The sequence below is a fragment of the Oryzias latipes genome, chromosome 16 (assembly GCF_053564925.1).
Source record: "Oryzias latipes strain Hd-rR chromosome 16, Olatipes_Hd-rR_3.1".
In the NCBI taxonomy this organism is placed as follows: domain Eukaryota; kingdom Metazoa; phylum Chordata; class Actinopteri; order Beloniformes; family Adrianichthyidae; genus Oryzias; species Oryzias latipes.
Genome location: NC_136252.1, coordinates 32751225 through 32770049, shown reverse-complemented (window position 1 = coordinate 32770049; position 18825 = coordinate 32751225). Strand labels below are relative to the sequence as shown.

Genomic DNA, 18825 nt, shown 5'->3' with positions numbered 1-18825 from the left:
TGCTATATAAATAAAGCTTCATTTGAACTTTCCTGTCCTTAGAGCCAACTTAGATGCTTTTTAAACTGTTTACTGTCCAAGTGTTTTTTTTTCATTTGTTTGTTCTTTTTAAGTGTGATTTATTGTCTTTTTGCAATCTCTAGTTTGATCCTTATATCATGACCTTAGGTGCTGAGAAAGACAAATTACAATTGCATTTTTTTTTTTATTAATTTCTTACAGTTCTAGAGAAGTAGTCACCTCAGTAACAATATTCTGGTCATCCAAGTTTCTATGAGACACAGACTGTAAAAAAAACCTAATATTCTTCTTTGTTAAAGTGACAAAATATGTAGAATTATGTAGAAATATGTCAAAGCACAGTCAAATATGACAAAATAGGATTTTATCTCCCAGTCTGTACAGATGGTGCGCTGTGTGTGTATCCGTGCACATGTAGGAGTGTGCGATACGGGAAAAAATGTGTGTGAGAGGTGTGCTGCGATGAATCCTGGAGCAGCAGACGTCTGTAATGTGGTGCAGAGCAGAGTTCTTTGTCTTGATGGATCTGAGCTTAAACGGAAGACCCGACTGGCAGGAAAACCTTCAGACTCCTGCTCTGCTCTTCCTGGAGTCACGTCTGACATGTCTCTCCTCCGATTCATGGGGAAAATAATCACTTTCTTCATCAACATGGAGATCTGCAGCTCTTCCACACTGCAGAGTTGTCTCACAGCAGGACTTCAGAGAACATGTCTGCTCCTTTCTGTGCTTTTCTGTCTATTGCTCCCCAAACCACAGCCTATTCTTCAAAATCCTCCTGAAGCCCACAAACACCAAAAACCACTAGACCTCTTGTTTGCATTGCATTCTGGGTCGGCCCACGCTCCCGCTCCATCTAACGTCCCGCCCCTCAGCAGTCAGCAAACACCTACGCTCACATTCAGGTTTGTTTCTGTCACATCAGCACAGCTAAACGGAAGCGTTTCTGAACAAACTGAAGAAGAGAACCTGCAGCATGGAGAAGATGAAGAAGCAACCATTCCTGCAGCAGGATCTGCTGCTCTGGGGGTTTATGTCAGCAGCTCCCTGTTCACACTCACAGGTGATCTAAGGGAAATCTCAAAGGTCAAATGTTGGCGACTTGAATATAGGTCATCATTTACCAGACTGACACATGTATTTTATCATAATTGTTAACAAGTATTTCTTAACTTACTTAAAAAAAACACCAATAATGTTATCTATCCCCTGAATATCTGCATTAAACCCCCGAAATCAGGCCACATCTCAAACTCAACCTTTTCGCTAATGAATCATTGGCCCCTCCCCTTTCACACGGGCGCCGTGGCAGCTGTTCAAGCTTGTGGTCAACATTAGAAAAATGTGAAAAGATTTGCAAAACATGTTCATCAAACTCAGATTAGAGGAAGAGGTCTTTTGTTGGGGTGAGATTCCACACACACGAACAGCGCCGTCTAGAGGTAAAGTTTGACATTACAACAAAAAGATCCTGCTTTGGAAGGTGATGCTGCCCACTTTCCTGTCATTAACCGCTTTCTATGGCCTCCATCATCAGAAAAATGCATGTTAAAAACACCAAAAACACAGTGTAGAGTTGAACTGCAATGATTATAATGGAGGCGACAACAGTTGCAGCCATTTAATCAAGAGACACACAAACAGAGCTCCAGGAGCAGTTTCCCAGGTGACTGCACTGTTCCTCTCAGGAAGAGCGCCTTCGGTCAGGCTGTACTCTCACACCTGGAACTCAGGCCGCACCAATAGAAGAGAACTGCAAACTCTGAACTCTTTTAGCAAACAGATAAAATCATGGCTTTAAGAAAAACAAAATAAGAATAAGTGCCTTTTTTTTCTGTCATATCTGTGCTCCTATTTTGTTTTATTTATATATTTTCTTGTTCTTTGTCTACTTTTCTTTAGTTGCTGCAATGTTTAATGAATTGACTGTTGTGTTTTGTCATTGTTGTTCCGTATCCTTTCTTTGTTAGTTCAATTTGTCGTTTTACTCGGCAGTCTGTCCGGGGAGTAAGGATGAAAATTAGGCTGTAATCTTAGACATTTGCCATTTTAAATGTGCTGTCCCTGTCTTAAATAAACAAACAAAGAAGCTGCACAGTCAGGGATGAGCAGCAGGTATTAAAACTGCATTTATGCATATTTGCATGTTACCACGACAACTACACACCTCAGGAATTAGTAGTGTGTGATAATTGTGAGACGAATGTTTCACTGTGGATCATCATAAACTGCTCTGAGAATCCTTGAAGGTGGGAGAACGCTCCACGAATGATTCAAGTCTTGTTTTACGGCCTCAAGGACGGCCGTGCCGGAGCTGTCTGGCTCCTCAGCCGTGATGGGTAGTTGTGATTAGCGGCGGCAACGGCTCGACCCACTTTCTCCCTCGCTTTTTAAAACCAGCCCCGCTGTGACCTCTGATCAGAGGTGATCCACCCGGCTGCATTGCTGACTGAAGGGCCTCGGTTCAGAGCTGCAGACCTGAGCGGCGGCGGCACGAGGGAGGAAACTTAACCAAATGCAAAACCCCCCGCCCCCCACAGTGTGCATTCTCACCCTGCTGACTGCCAGTCAGGGAGCAACACCATGACGGAAACCATGACGTCAGCACTCTGCGTCCATTTTGGCTTTGCTCGCTGCAAAGCCAACTGAAGAGGAGCCAACGGCTGCGGCGCACAAACAATGACATGGATTCTTCCCATCAGCATCAGCCCCTGTGGTTGGTGTTCAACTCCACACGACGAGCCCCGCAGCAAACCCAGCCATTTCACAGACCTGCCCTAAATATGATGCAGATCTTCCCATCATCTGCTCCAACAATCTGAGAAGAATCCTGATGAGGAGCGCCGTCAAATGTCTCCTCAGAGGGACTTTCTGCCATTACTGGTCATCGCCTTGGCAGCAGACAGAAACATGAAGATCCTGAGTTACATTGATTAAAACTTTCTTGCCCTATAAATGAATCCAGATCAGCTGAAGCAGGAATCAAAACGTCCCTGAATGTTCTGCTTTGAAAAACGTATTGAGGAAATGCTGAATAATTGCATTTCACTTAAACTTTTCCATCAACTGAAAAAAAACATGATCCAACTTTTAATCTTGGAGGTGTAATTATAAAAATGTGTAATTATCACCGCTTGACAGTTCTCCATTGCTGTCAGAAAATGTCCAGGTTCTGCCGCATCTTAGAGTATGTACAGCATAGAAGGACACACCAGACCAATCCTTGAAATCAGGAAAAAGAAGACCGTCTTCGTTGTCCGCATTTGAAGGAGTCGTTGAATTTGAGCAGCACTTGTCGCGGCGCTGTGACCTCAGCAGCCTTCAAATGCAGCCCACAAAGAAACGCAGCCCCGCGGATTTGAACACAGAAAATACGCTGGGTGGGCCACAAGCTCTGTGCTCCGCTCCATTCTGATGTATCAGATAAATAAAGAGAACAGTTTGGAAGCATGTTGTTAAAGAGAATTGAAATCAAGATACGATGTACCTCAGGCCAATATTTACTATATGGGCTCCTAAGAGGAGGACATATCCTCTAGTAGAGACAAGGCATCTAGATCTAAACAAGGACACCTGACGACGTCTCTAGCTGCTTTTTTACATTTTGGTAGAAGACTAAGTGAAGTTCAACCAAGACAAAACTAAGATTTAAGATTCACCCTAGGGAAGCATCTGGGTTTGCTAGTTTGTTTGTATTGTTTTATATTTGAATATTTATATTTGAATAAATAAACAAACAAAAAAAAGACCAAATTCACCCTAAAAGCCCAGAAAAAAATTGTTCTTGGGTTCCCTGAGTTTGACAGCTTTCAGAGTTATGTCATAAAAAATATCATATCAGAACCTGGGTGGTATTTTTGATTGTTCTACACATCAAAAATATAGAAAACAGTGTTTTTATCACCTGAAGCATAGCTGCCCTCGATTCTCTCCAACACACACATCAATTTGATTTACTGTAAATTGGTCCTTCATAGGCGATGCTTTGTTTTAAGGTGAATTTCTTCCACACATATGAGCTTATTGATGTTTCTCAGCTATAAATAATCTTTTTAATTTGATGCAGTGTCACTGTCGGCTGTCCATGATAAACAGATTTAGTCCTGCTGTAGCTTATAGTTGCCATGTCAGGGACATCTCACCATTAAGTGGTCATTGGAATGTGCAACATTTCAAATCGATTCTGTGTTTTTCCAAATATAATGTTACATTTTCTCCTGCACGTCTATCTTCAACGCATGCATTCATCTGAAAATAATCTCTTTTGTTTGCAGAGGTGGTTTTTTTAGGAGTCCACAAAGACTCCTTCTCTCCTGGGGATGTTACGGTTATGTCTGCTAATGTTACTCTGATGCTGAGACGTTTCGGCCCGGTTTGAAACGGCGTCACACTTTTCTCACAAACGCAGAAAACCTTCTGACACCCAGGAAACGTGATGCAGGGATCATGAGGAGGCGATTGTGGATCTGCTGCAGTTCTGCTCAGACGTCACAGGAGAAAACTCTGCTTCTTCTCTGTTTTCTGTTTGCATCATCCTCCCGTTTTGGTGTTTTTTTGCATCTCATCACAGATATGATTTCATCCCAGAATTATGACACCTGTGATTTCTGAAGATTTGATTTCTTTTTTGGGGGGTGGGGGTGGGGGTGGGTGAGTCTGATGGAAGTGTGAAAACTGAAGACCCATAGGTGGTTTGTGGAGTTGTGAATCCACTCAGCATCGGCATTCCCCTCGTGAAGGGGGCAGTAAAGGGGCTGTCGGTGGTCAATAGAGAGACAGTAATCAGCCCCTCCTCAGCTGCAGACGAGGGAAAATTCCATCGATTATCGCTCAGCCTCCGTGAATCTTTGTTAGAGCAGAATGCTCCGGCGTGAGGAACAAAACCAGACTAGATAAAACAGGTTTTTTTCCACATTTCTGCGCGGAACAGAGACTTTTTCCTCAACTCTGCAGCTTTGTTTGTTTTTTTGACTGATGTGTTAATGAATCCAGGAACAAGCTAGGTGTGGCTGGTGACGGGACTAATTTCTGCTCACAGATGGGAGCGGCTTGCTCCACTGTGTTTTTGAGTTACGCTCCGGTGCTCAGAGAGCTCCTAAAGTCTGCGTGGTTTCATGGGTTTGATTCAGCCACAGGTCACCCGGAGATCAATGGCTAGTGGAGTTACACGTGTTCTGTGGTGCTGGTGGAGGCCAAAGCGGGTGCAGCGATCCAAATAACACTTAAAAGGACAGCTTAGTGATCGGTTTCACTTTATATGTTTCATCTTATTTGCAGATGACTGTTCCATCACTGGAAACCGTTTGTCGGTCTTACACTGGAAGGTTTCTCGAGCTCAGATCCAGATTTTTAGTTTTATCATTTATATTTTAATCAAGCTTGCATTTTGACTTCTTTCTTACACCAGCTTTGTGATTCTGCATCTGATCTTTATGTCTTTGAACGAACACTTAATGTGGAGCCAGCCTCCCTGCATTCATGCAGTTGTGCTTCAGAAAGAAGCAGGACCAAGCACAGAGCCCTGGGGAACACCATGACTGACTGCTCTGTGGGAATACTCACGAACAAAGTGGAATTGGTCAGAAAAACATGACTTATGACAACCAAAGTAACAAAAATGTTGTCCAATCGAAATGTTTTTTTTAAATCCAACAAAACTACAATTCCTAGAGACCCATCCACCTTCATACTTGGTATCATTGAAAAGCCCAAGATGTCCTCTGCAGATACCAAAACGAGTTCAGTCAGTAGTATGTATGGAATGTATGGAATATTCAGGTTTAGAAAATGCTCTCTACAGAGAACACATGCGGGTAATTAGGAGGTTTAACCAGTTATGGCACAGAGATGGAAATGTTTGAAGATCTGCTAGGAACATGAACGTGGGGCAATGAACCCTCAACTCAGAGGGAAGAACCAACTCCAGTAAAGCCGTAAATCCTCCACTGCAGGAAAAGAACATTTTCCTGTTGAAGAAGAACCTCTGGATGATACGTTCATCACTTCTTCTTCTGTATTGCACCGTTACCAAGCACCAAAACCCAGACTGGATCTGACGGATTACCAGATACAGAGTTGATATGAACTTTAAGTCTTAAAATAATTATTATTTGTGTAGATTTTCATTCAATTTTAAGCTCAGTGTATTTCCTATGTCACAAATAAACCCTTTTTTTCATTTGTAGTTTTTGTCTGCTCCTGGTGTACAATGATTTGAAAAAAGAAATACACAAAAATGTAACTTTGAGCTAAATTCTCTTTAAATACGTCCCCAATCCTCTGACGTGAACATTTTTAAAAAGACCCATAAGACTTTTTCCCAGTTATAACTCTGACCATGAAACTGCTCTGGAGCATTATGCTAGAAGCCTAAATCCTGTTGGTACCTGGACTTGAACCAGCAACCCTCCCAGTCCATGTCACTAACCACTAGACCTTGTTAGATGGAAGATGGATCAGGTGATAACTCCTTATTTCTGAATAGCATGCCTGAGCAAATGTTGCTGCCTAAAAAACACCTGCAACCATTTTTTTGGTGAGCTTTATAAAACTATTAAATAATTGATCCATGACTTTATATTGGACCAACCTGCAGGGCAGGCCATTAAAGATGTTTAATGATAAAAAATATGGGATTGTAGAAGGGTAAAAAATCATATTATTCACAAATTTCTATCATTTTTAATGGTATAACCCTGTGGCTCCTCTGGCTTCAACACAGTCTGCATGGGGGAGGACTTTAGAACAACCTGAGGCTGAGCCTGACATGAGCTTACAGCTAATTAGAGTTTTTGAAGGCGGAGTTACGAAAACTAGGAAGAATAATATTAACCATCCACCTCAAAAAAAAAAAGGTGGAGCCAAAAAGATCCCATCATTCACTTGTACAGCGAAGACCACAAACTCAACAAAAAGTGTTCCAATAGGATCATGGAGAACATCCATGTCTGTGCAGCTCAGTTCCTCAGTGATGGCTGCCACAGCAGCAGCATCCTTCAGCCAGTTAACACAGCATCACCCCCCCCCCCCCCAAACACACACACACCAGCAGCAGAAGCTGCATTTTAAATGTCAGTACAGACTCTGAGGGGGGGGTGGAGGGGGTCAGTCTGCAGCAGCACACATGAAACCAGAACCGGCCCCTCAGTCCTTCTCCATCACACTTTCCCCGCTGGTTTTCCACAAGGTCATTTTGACGCACCACGCACAGCATCCCGAAGCTGCGCGCCCGCGTGCACAGATAGCAAATTCACGGATTTAAATCAGCACACATACACACACACACACACACACACACACACACAAAAACTTTAGGGTGCCAAACGTAAAATGAAAGTGAGCTTCGGTATGAATTTGTGATTCTGCAGCGGAGAAGGATACGCAAGGGCATCGGTGCCAAAGCGGCCGTCATGAGAGAGCACCGGGGGGGGGGGGGGGGGGGTTCTGTCGGGTTCGGCGCATTTTGGCCAAAAAGCGCATCCAGAGGATCATTTTATAACATGAAAACCCAAATCTTTCTCCTCCTGGGTTCTGTTGTCTACGCCCCCTGCGGACCACGATAAAACACACCTTTGAACGGATACATGAGTGCTTGTAAGGGACATTCTGCTCGTGCGCGCGCGTCTTCAAACAGCCGCAGATCCAGAAAAGACTGGATGCGGCTCGTTTCAGAGTCACGTTAAGAGTGAACTCCAAATTGGTTTCTTACCTTTCTGAGGCAGGAAGGTGAGCGCGTGCCAGGGTGACCGAGATCCACGCAGAGCAGGGAGTCACCGGAGAGCTGGAGGAGAAAGGCGCTCCTCCTGTGATGGACGCTGACGTAGCACCGCGGACCTGCGCACGGTGACACTGCCTCTTCTTCCTTCTCCTCCTCCTTCTTCTCTTCCTCCTCTAGCACACAGAAGGGATGTCAGACTCAGATGAGGCCTCCGCGTCACATTTTATTCAGGTGGAAACGCGCGTTTCTCATTTGGCGCAGTGGCGAGTGTCAGTCGAGCCTCGCCGTGCACGTGTTTGGACTCGTGCCAGTAATTGGCCTGTAAAGGGATCACGAGGACGCCCCTGGTGGAAAATGACTCACAGGTTTTCTCTAATCAACGCAGCATCACAACGCTGTGAAATCATTTATCGAGGATTATTTACGCAAAAACTGAAGAATCGCATGAGCGCGTGACCCTGGAGTGCACATCATCTCTGGTTCCCATGGCGACGGGATCTTTACCTTGTCCAAAAGTCAGTCCTCTGCTTCCAAAAGTGATGGACACTTCTCTGCTGCTTGTGTCGGCCACCTAAGCAGCAGATGAAACGTTTACGTTACTGCGCGCGTGCGTGACAGCTGCCCTCGCTGTCATCAGCAGCAGTCAGACCCGATGATGCGTTCAGGGGCTTCGGGTTTTCAGCTGCTATCATCTCTATTGATCCGCAGCTCCTGCAGCTTGGAGGCTGCAGTCGGAGTCTGAAAACTGGAGGAACTTTTCTTCAGTTCTGGCTTCTTTTCAGAGCTGCCAAACAAAACCGATTTCAAAATTATTTATTAAGCTTTACAAGCGAAAAACGTCAGGGTTCATAGTTCATAATTTCCAAATAGACCTGCTTTTAACCGCACGAGGAATGCCGTTTTAAGCTTTTAGTTGTTTTTTTAGAATCAAAATTTCAGGTTTTTATTTTGTATTTTTTATTTATCTATATCCTTTTCCAGTCATTCGGAGACACATGTGAGTCTGATTCTCTTCCAAATCCTCCTTGAAGGTGAGGTTTTCTTCTTCACTCGGGTGAACACTCAAACTCTTGAATCCGTTACTACCATTCATATGCAGGAATTTGGCCTTATCAAAAACAATCTGAACCCAAGAGCTTGAACACTACCTCAACTGGGAACGCTTTATAAATAAAGTTGGATTGAATGGAAAATTGTTGGAGGTCAGAATCCATTCATTGCTTTTCCCTCCACTCACTGTCTTTGCAAATGTTGTTCACTTGACCTTATTACAGAATGTGAAAAACTGGTGGCTTTGTTCGCCAGGGAAACATTAATGAAAAGACCAGAGAAAGGATAGTTTATTTTTATTTTTTGAAAAGATTGTTTAAATCAAAATGACGACGCTGTAGGTTTTGGGAGGTTTTCTGAATCTAAAACAGGTTGGTCGCCACCTGGTGGTCATATTAGGAGATTTCAATGTGTTTCTTGGATCTTTCTAGAGGGTTTCTGAAAAACAAATAAAAAAAATTATTTTTTGTTCTTGAATATCAATTTTTATTTATTTTTTTACATTTACCTATGAGAGAAACATCCCTTTATTACATCATTTGACAACTTTTTTTCCTACGAGAACTGCATGTTCAATTTAAGTAATATTTGTTATTTTACAATCCATTAGGTTTATAACACCAATGTTTACATACTAAAAAATCTGTTTTATTTTTCTATTTAATTTTGAGTATTTCGACATCTATTTCTATCATTTTATGTTTTTGTGCACATGCTATATTTTTTTTAAATAAAAGCAATATTTCTCAAGAGTATTTGAAGATGATCAGAGACATTTTCAGGAAGCTCAGTAAGAGAAAGTCAGCCGGTTTAGGTCCAGACTTAGAGGCGCTTGGTTCAGAACACCCATTTTTTTTCTTTGAAAATACACAGACAGACTCTTTTCTGTGTTAACTAAAAAGATCTTGAGCTCATCAACTGTGGAGGACCATCTGTTTGAGGATTTAAAGGACCGAGATCATAGTTTCGTCACATCATCACACTACCACCACCATGTCTGAATACTGCTGCTCTGATGTTCTTTTTCTGTTCATTTTGAGTCCAGGTGTTTGAGCTGAAACTTTATTTTGTGTCTCGTGGGAACATCCGTTCAGAAGTGAAGTGGATCATCCAGATGTTCCTCTGGGTTCTTGTTCCTCAGCTGTGTCTTTCTTCTTGAATTCTCCCATGGATCCACGTTTGTCCCAAAGTCTCTTTCTGACTGTTGGATCATTAAAGTTTGACCTTAAGCCCAACCTTCTTCCCATCTTCTTCTGTTTTGTTGATGACGTCTGGGGTGAGTCCCATTAAAGTTCTTGAACTCAGTACTTGTTGGTCAGTTTTCTTCATGCGTAGATAATAGATCCTACAGAGGTTTTCCGGAGTCCCAAAGTTGCAGAAATGACACTTATTGGTTCCCCCTAAAATGCTAATTAAGCATATTGTCCCTGCTGATGATTCACTGGTAATAATGCTAATTTAATTTTTTTATTCTGAAAACTTTAACTTTTTTTATCTTCACAAAAATAACAAAAACATGAATATTTTAGTGAATCATTTAAACCTTAAAATAAATTAGAATCAGAGATGGCTTTTAAACTGAAAAAATAATATTTTCATAACTTAAATTAATGGAGTTTTATTTCAGATTCAAATGTTCTGATTACATTTTCATGATTTCGCCAGATTTATGGTATTTTTTTATGTTTCTACAAAATTTAAATAAATTCGATTTTAAATAATTCGTTTAGTGGATGCTTTTTTTTACCTTTATTTGTTAAAAGCGTGAAAAAAACCATTATAGTTGAGGGGGCGTGGCCTTCCCCCATGCATCTCATTGGTGAGATTTATGCGCACATGCGCGGACACGATGCGCCTCTCTGCGTCCTCCTTGTGTCTGAGGAGGAGGAAAAGGCGCAGACGCTCCAGATGCCAGCAGATGATGAAGATGCTTCCTCTTTTCTGCTGTTTTGAGGACGTGTGAGGGGGCTGGACGAGAGAGGTTTTGGTATTTTTTTTAAATCCTGAAACGAGGCGCCGCGGGCGCGCGCACAGGTAGATGAGATGCAGGTGTGACCATGAGAGCGGCAGGCATGGATCTGCTGTGGAGGATCCTCGCTGCCTTCAGCTTCGACTGCTTCAAATCCGACTCTTCCTCTTCGAGGTGGGCTTTGTTCCGGAAAATTCCCGGGTCTGTGGGTTTTTTTTGGGGGGGGGGGGGGGGGTGCTTCTTCCAGTTCTAAATCCGCGCTCCTGCGCATTAATCCGGTGTGAATTCTGATTTTTTTTTTCTTCTTCATGAGTCAATGTGAAGTGTTTACATAAAAATGATGTCAGGGATTGGAGGGAACGGTTGTCATGACAACAGGTTCTCTCCTTCTTTCTCCGCGGCTCTTTTGCTGATTGAACCCCTTCATTTATCCAATTAAAGGGGATGGCGGAGCTTCACGCTCACGGACCCAGCAGTCAGTCTGCTGTTGAGCCGTCGTCTGAAAGCTCCGCCCACCCCGCCTGCTCCTGTCTGACCTGTTAGGCCGAGTGGTTTTGAACCGTTTTTTTTTTTTTTTGTTCAGGAGTGCACCTGAAAAACCTGCTGCTGCTGTCATGTTTTTTTGTGATTTCATCTTTCAGAAATCTTGGCCTTGCTACCTCAGGGTTTCATATTTAAAAAAAAACAAAATTTGAGTGGTGTGATGGTGGTGGCAGTATTGTGATATGGGGTTGCTTTAGCCGTTACGGTTCAATGTCAAAAGCAGCAAAACCATCATGACCACGGTTTCCTTCTCTGCTCTCATAAACCGCTGGATATTCGGGCGGTCTGTGGATGAAAATGGTCAAACCTGTACGAGCTGACAGGTGGTCCGCACAAAACATCAAGGTCGTAGGTCACTCTGAGCCTGTAGGGAGAAAATGTTCATGCACATCTTTTTCTACAGGCATGCTGTAGAAAAAAAGTCACAGTGAACGGTCCGGTAGGTGAGTTGCACAGATTTTTTCATTTCATCAAAGCCTCTAAATTCTGTGCACATTAGTGCTGTATCTGTGATACATGCATGCAGCCTGACTGTTAGAAACTAGACAATAAGAGTGTAGTTTGAGTGGACATCCTACAGTAGGAGTGTTAGAAAAGATAAATCGCGATAGCTCATTTGGCGATACTTGGATCGATACAAAATGCTGCCAGGGTGATATTTATTTAATTATTTCTGAGTGTCCTTCAGTGTCTGACTCTTCTCTTCCACTTAAAGTGGAGCACAGCAGCTTCACGGCGGCTAATAGGCTAACGCACTCAGCATCGGCTAAAACGCTGTCGGCAAAGCGGGCCAGAGTTCTGCAGAACCTCCCAGCAGTAGATTCTAGTTAAACGACCAGATCGATCAGAAGGATTGTGTACAACGATCAGGGTTACTAGTTTACTTCTGTGTGTGTGAGAAAGCGTGGCTGCAGCGATGCAGTGCAGACTGATATGTAAACAAAACAGTCTCCTTCATCCTGTCATGCTGCTGCATCATCATCACACTTTATTGTTTCTGCAAAGAATTAATGCTTTTCCCCCCCTTTATCTTTGAAGCACCATTCAGGCTCCTGTTTCACGTTTTCGTTTAAAAAGTATTGGAGAAGCTACAGTTAGCAATATTGAAAATAAACAGCACTTTATTTCCTCAATCATTCTTTGAACCTTATTGGTTAAGGCACATTTATTCCTTTTTTTTTCTTATACTAAAACATATTTTGTTGTGGAAATCGGACAATGTTGACTCTTACCTTTCTATATTTTAAGCTACCAAAATAAAAGCATTATGCATTTGCCTGGGTAAAAGCAACTTATATATGAGACACAGTTGCAGTGCTTAACATTGTGATCATAAAATAAACAGAATTTGACAATTTTATTACAATGTAAAAAGAAAGAAAATGTGTTCCGGTACAATATCGGGATACGTATCGTATCGTGGGGCGATTATCAGGAAACGAATCGTATCGCCAGACTCTTGCCAATACACACCCCTATCCTACAGATGTCCTTCCTACAGGCACTTACAGATCACGTGCACACCGCGTGCGTGCAGCATTTGCGGTCGGTCAGTAAGTACTCGCACCTTACCAACAACCCCATCACCTGCGCTCACCTTAAAGGTCGTGCCGCACAGCCACTACATACATTTTGCACAGATTGGTCATACAAAGTTGTGGTTTTTGCGTAAAATTTTCACAGATGTATCACAAATAAACCACGTTAAACCCACAGAAGAAGTACAAATAAACCACGCAAAGAACGCGTAAATCTACGTAGAGCAGAGCCGTGCGTGATTATTGTGCTGTTTGTATGCAGTTCGCGCGTCGATTACGTAATTTGAATGTGATATGCCCGTCTTATTCGCGACATAAAAATTGTACATCGCTGGCACGTGTGTGAAAAGTCACTTAGACATATGTGAAAGTTGCCGACAGCCACAAATTTGCGTATAAACGACTGAAAATATGCGTAAACTGCGTAGTTCTGGCCAGAAATTTTGAAAAGACCCGTCGGCTGAAACCCTCGACGGACATCTGGGCACATCGACGAACGCAAGAAACACTTGGGAATGATCACGCATGGATCACGAAAGACTGAAATGTCATATGTAAAAAATGCGCGATATGTTTACAGTGGCTGTGTGCTACGATGTGGCGTCTCCATGACTCTTTCCGGACAACCTGAGAGCCCACAGCACCTGGACAGGTTAACCCCCATATGACTGAGACTTGAGACATTCCAGGACTGATCCAACTCAAATGTTGGGTTGTGTCTATATTCCTTCACTAGGGACTGCATAGGACGCCATATAGCGCGTTCACCATTTTGTAGAGCCGTCCGAATCTACAGGTTTCAAAATCGAGTGCCTTAGAAAGAAAATGTAGTGCGCATCGCTGGTCACTAGATTGGCAAATATAGACCACAATGCATTGCGTCTGATCAATTTTCCTGTCAAAATAATGTATTTCAATGTCATTTTTATAAACCCTTCATGTTTTCATCATCAGAACACAGTGGATTCATGCAAAGTCTTTGGAAAATGCTCATTCAGACGCATATTTAGTATTTATTTTCACCTCATCCGGTGACAGACCAGATATTAGATTCTCATCAGAGAAATCGGAATAATAGTAAACAGAATTTTCCACATCATCCAATTTGTGGCTCAAAACAAATGTTTACCTTTAATTTTAGGCAAGAAGCTTTTAATTCTCTAAAGTTTATTGTTCAAATGGTGGAATTGAAGCATTCAGAAAACTTTCTTCTCCTGTCAATTTCTACTCATTTTAAACAAATGTTGTGTTTATTTCTGTGTCTGAATGCAAAGCGGAAGAACAACAGGCTGTTTCCTCAGATGAGCCTGAGTGACTGCAGAGTCACGCCGATGGCGTTTAAGATGAATACCTGCCTCGTTTTTCACCTGGAAATCTCCAGGTGAAAAGATAAAACCTTCGGTCTCGGTTGCAGCGTCACCAGAACACAAACAGACAAACGCGGCTCATTTGATCAGATCTTTATCTGCATATGCTGGAAAAAAGTTAAAAAAGAAAAACACACACAATGTGACAAATCCAAATAAAAAACGGAGATTCTTAGTTTATTTTTTTTAATTCAGCTACTTTATAATCCGTTCCTGCTTCCGTATTTAGATTTACAGACAAACTGTTTGGCCTTTTGGCAACTTAACCTTTTCTGAAAGTTAGCCTTATGCTGTATTACAGTAACCTGCAGTAACTAGTAGTAGAAAGTATTATAAATAACATTAAGTAACATTTGACTCATTACATGTTAAGTAATTTGGGTTTTACAACATAAATGCAACAAATGGAGGCATTTAAAATGAAAAACAAAAACAAATGTATATATACTGTATATATTGATTTCTGCTTCTGGTCATTCTTGTCTCTTAATACGTTTGGACGTTTTTTACTGATTGAGGTTTTGTGTCGGCCTTCATCGAATGAAACACTTGAATTTGATACTTTTGTGATCCTATTACGTGCATTCGGTCCTCTTTTCTGTTGTTTTAAACTTTTTGGCAGCATTATTTTGGTCCAGGACATGAAAACACGTTTCATTTGACAACTTCTGGTAAAAAAGAAAAAAAACATCGGTGCAAAGATCTGTATACCAGCTGAAACTTATTTGAAGCAATATATGAAACCGTTTCTGTCCAAAAATATTCAGCTGTAAATATTCTTTAGCCAATTTTTTTATCCTTTAGTATTCCTTTTTGAGCTTTTGTTTTTTTCCTACTTTATAATTTGCTTCATCATTACTAAATCTTTAAATCTTTTCTTTTGAGGAAATTCTCAAAGTTTAAACACCTAGAAGCAAAATATAAATGTATAAATCCAAACTCAAAGCAGAGTAAAAAAAAAAAAAAAACTGGTGAAATATATGCACAGTTCAGAGGATTTATTCCAAGGGGTTTCGCATTTATGTGTCATAAATATTTGTGTCTATTTTTAACCACAAACCTTCACGTTAAATTGTGAATTGTGGGCGGGTGTTGTTGTCATTCTTACGCCATCGTAAACGGCTGATGTGTACGATCAGCCGAGTTCAGAGACAACTGAGGGTCAAAGGAAGAAACTTGGCTAAGTTAAGGTCGGATGAACTTTAACCTTTGATGTTTGAGTTGATGGAACTTCAGGCCTTCCTCTCCTCTGGCCTCTGCCCCTTCAGGTCTCCTACTAAGCTGAGCTCCAGCCAGGCCGGCAGCCTGGACAGCAGCTCCCTGACCGGATCTCTGTCTCTGGGTCCGGATCTCCTGCACTGCCAGTGCTGCATTTCCTACGGCTCCCGCCTCAAGCGCCTCTCCTGCGGCCACCTTTACTGCAGCCCCTGCTGCGACCAGATCGTCAACCTGGCCTTCGAGGACATCGAGGGCCTGTCCGACTACCCCTGTCCCATGTGCAAGTCCATCCGTCAGCTGGGGGGCCTGGGGCCGTCGTCCTCGGGCTGCCTGTACGGACCCTGCGGCATGCCGCCGGAGCAGCAGTCGGCGGGAAAGCAGCACGGGAGCCGGTGGGGGTGAAGCTCCTCGCCTGAAAGCACTGCCATGAAACCATCATCCGCTTTCTGTGGGTGGAGGGGAAGAAGAAGTCCTGCGTAGAGGAACAGCATGCACTTCTGTTTTTTACTGGACTCCATAGTCTGTATTTTAACAATTCTAACCTTCTGACTTTTGACCGTTCCGAAGCTTTGTTTTTTTTGCACATCAAACCGTTAAACGTGCATCAAATGTTCGGGTTTACCGTCTGACTGTGCCATGCTGCCTTCCAGTGTTTGAAATATTTATTTTGTCTACAAAAAATAAACGTTTGTGAGCGTGTGAGTGACATGGTTTTATTCAGAGGAACTCATGATATGAACAGAAAGCCTGAGCCCAAACGTGAACATCAAAGCATGCTGCTTGTAAAAATGTGGCAACGTTAGATGTTCGTACCAAAATCTTTAAATAGGAGCGAGCAGAAAAAAGCGTGATTTTCTTGTCCATGGAAGACGAACGGAGGGGGTTGGCATCCTGCCGTGCGCTCGCGTGTGGATGAGGATTCACAGCGTGTTATGGTTTCGCCGTGCTGGAAGGTCATGTGAGGTGCGTTCCCACAAGAACAAACACCAGAAAAACGGGAACAGAAGCCATCTACTTTACAAACCCGCTTGGGTTTGAAGCTCCGCCTCCTCTCTGCGGCCCACAGTCAGGTCGACGCCGGCTGCGTACTGAACACTCGCCGGCGGACTCATGGGAGGTTAAAGCTAACTTCCCTTTGCTTCTGGCGCTGCAGGTCCTGTGAGAGCAGGTCTTTAGGAGTCAATGAAAAAAACACCAGAGAAGTTCAAACAAAAAGCGGCGGTTCTGTGTGGGCTGCAGCCTGATCCAGAACCAGGAAATAACACTGAAGTGGATGTTCTGCAGAGCGGCACTAAAATAGCTCCTGTGTCCTAAATTCCACATTGGAGTCGGCGGTCCCAGAGACCCACTGCTACAGACGGATCCTGGTTCAGTCTATCTGTCCTCTGTGGATAAGAAAGTTAAAAATACCCCCCCCAGTGTTCTTCTTGAAGGCGCCGAGGCGGTTTCTAGATAAACGGACGTCTTTTCAGCTCCTCCCTTTTCCCACGCAGCAAACACGCCGCTCGGTTTCCACCAGAACAGGTTTCTTCATTCACTGACGTTGGTTTTGCTACCCGGTGGAAAATGGGGGAGGGCTCAGTCACGGCCTGTCGCTCTTGGGCAGTTTGGCGTTTGGGGGGGGGTGGTACCGAGGGTCAGCGCGACCTTCCGTAACCGAGGAGTGTCCGAACAGAAACGTGTGCTTGTTGCTGCCCCCCAAGTCTTTACCGCCGGGCCGGGGTGCCGGGGTGGCGGTAGGGGGCGGGGCCCTGGAGACGTGCCGGTTGGACGATGGCGGGGGCGCCGCTTTACCCACCGACCGGGGCTTGGAGGCGGAGAAGAGGAAAGTGGCGTTGTTGGTGTTCTGGTTCAGGTTGGCGTCGGCGTGCCGGGGCTCGGTCGTCACTGTGGGGGGGTCCAGATCCGCACCGGGGGACAACTGGGCTAGCTTATCTTGGAGCTGCTGCACCTCCTGAGCCAGACGCTCCACAGGGTGGAGGTGGTTGGAGGTGACCGGGTGGGAAAAGGCCTGAGGACAGAGAACAGACAAATGAGCTCAGGTCAGCAGGTCACAGTCCGCTTTACAGAGTCCTGACCCGGAACCGAGCCGGCACCACGCCTCTAGACCACAGATGGGTTCTATGGGAAGACCACAGATTATACTGAATTTTTAAAATCTGAGACTTGAAAGATCTTCAGCAGAAACTGAGGCTAGAGATCATTGACTCAAGAATAAAATCCAGCCTTTCGTTGGATTTAAGGGGCATCATGTTTCCTCACAGCGTTTGAAGGTTTAAGCAGTGGTCCCCAACCCAGGGCTACGAACCGGTCCGTGGGACAGTTGGTACCGGGCCGAAGGGAAAAAACGTCTGATGAAGGCAGTTTTATCTCGTTCAAGCCGCTCGGCCGCGTGTTGAAAATACAGCCACTGCTTTCTTAAAGCGGCCGCACCGACCGCTAAAATGAAACCTCCAGGCTGGCAAAGTTAGCAAAAAACAAACGTATTTGGAGAGTTTCTGTTGCCAGAAAAGATCCAGAGTGGAAACAGAAGAAGTCTTCAACTTCAAAATAAAAGACATCTGCATTTACCAGACAAAAAAACAAATATGGAATTATTGTTAAAGTTGTTCCCACAGACCATAATTAATAATAATAATTCTCAATAGCTGTCTAAAGTTACGAGGACGCTGCTAATAAATTCATTAAACAGTGGATCACATTTACATTATCACATTTAGAAAATACCAGTTTTAGCGACAGTTTTCTTCAGCCTCAAAAGTTGTACGAGGCTGAAGTTGGCGTCTGATTTTTGTAACTTCCACTTTGACAGTTGATATTTTACAGAGGATGAAGGTAAACTTTCTCTTCAAAAGTTAAGGAAACTGGAAGCTGAAAGATTAAAACCCGACGTCCATAATTCCCTCGGACCGTGGAAATACTGTCCGACATTAAACCGGTCTGTGGCCTGAAAAAGAAACGGCTTTCGTTCCATCACCTTCCAAGTCTAAAGAGCAAATCCTTCATAAAGAAACGTTTCCTGAAGACTGAGACGGTTTTACTGAAGAATGCGATTAAATCTTCAGTTAAAAGATCAACCTGAGACCAAGAAACTAAACAAAAATATCACCTGCAGCTGAAGGGACTCAACCTTTGTCCTCCACTGTGGATGTTTAAAGTATTTTATTGTAAATTCAACAATATGAAGTTCAAATTAAACTACAACATCCACTAACGCCTGAATCCTCTGCAACCTTTAAATGTATGACGGCTTTTTTTTTTTAAATTTCCACGACTTCAGCCTGTCACAGACTGCTCCACAAACCTCGTGAAGAAGGTGAGTGCTCCTCGTCTATTCTTACCGTTACCGTGGAGACAGCACAGGCAGAACCTCCATTTTTGGAGCTGCTGATCCAGAAGAAA

At 43.3% G+C, this 18825-nt stretch overlaps 3 protein-coding genes across 5 annotated transcripts in view; 1 reads left to right on the top strand and 2 right to left on the bottom strand.

Annotated features, from left to right (window-relative positions):
• Window positions 1-8399, bottom strand: part of sv2a (synaptic vesicle glycoprotein 2A) — a 35443-nt gene extending 27044 nt beyond the window's left edge. The window contains exons 1-2 of one of the 2 annotated variants that reach the window (XM_078932613.1): window positions 8243-8399; window positions 7730-7911 (exon numbers count right to left, since the gene is read on the bottom strand). The gene's annotated coding sequence lies outside the window, so the exon portion shown is untranslated. Of the gene's footprint in view, window positions 1-7729; window positions 8027-8242 lie in introns of those variants that run through there. The other variant, XM_023964183.2, reaches the window with a different exon arrangement.
• Window positions 8400-10634: 2235 nt separating this feature from the next.
• On the top strand, window positions 10635-16125 carry LOC101173654 (uncharacterized). The gene is made up of 2 exons (XM_004078377.5): window positions 10635-10931; window positions 15474-16125. Exons 1-2 carry the CDS (start codon window positions 10846-10848, stop codon window positions 15823-15825), a joined length of 438 nt encoding a protein of 145 aa, XP_004078425.1. The 5' UTR covers window positions 10635-10845; the 3' UTR covers window positions 15826-16125.
• Window positions 16111-18825, bottom strand: part of mtmr11 (myotubularin related protein 11) — a 33746-nt gene continuing 31031 nt past the window's right edge. For both annotated transcript variants that reach the window (XM_023964053.2, XM_078932612.1), the window contains exon 17: window positions 16111-17434. In XM_023964053.2, coding sequence (XP_023819821.1) covers window positions 17006-17434 — 429 coding nt within the window. In that variant the 3' untranslated portion in view covers window positions 16111-17005. The remainder of the gene's footprint in view (window positions 17435-18825) is intronic.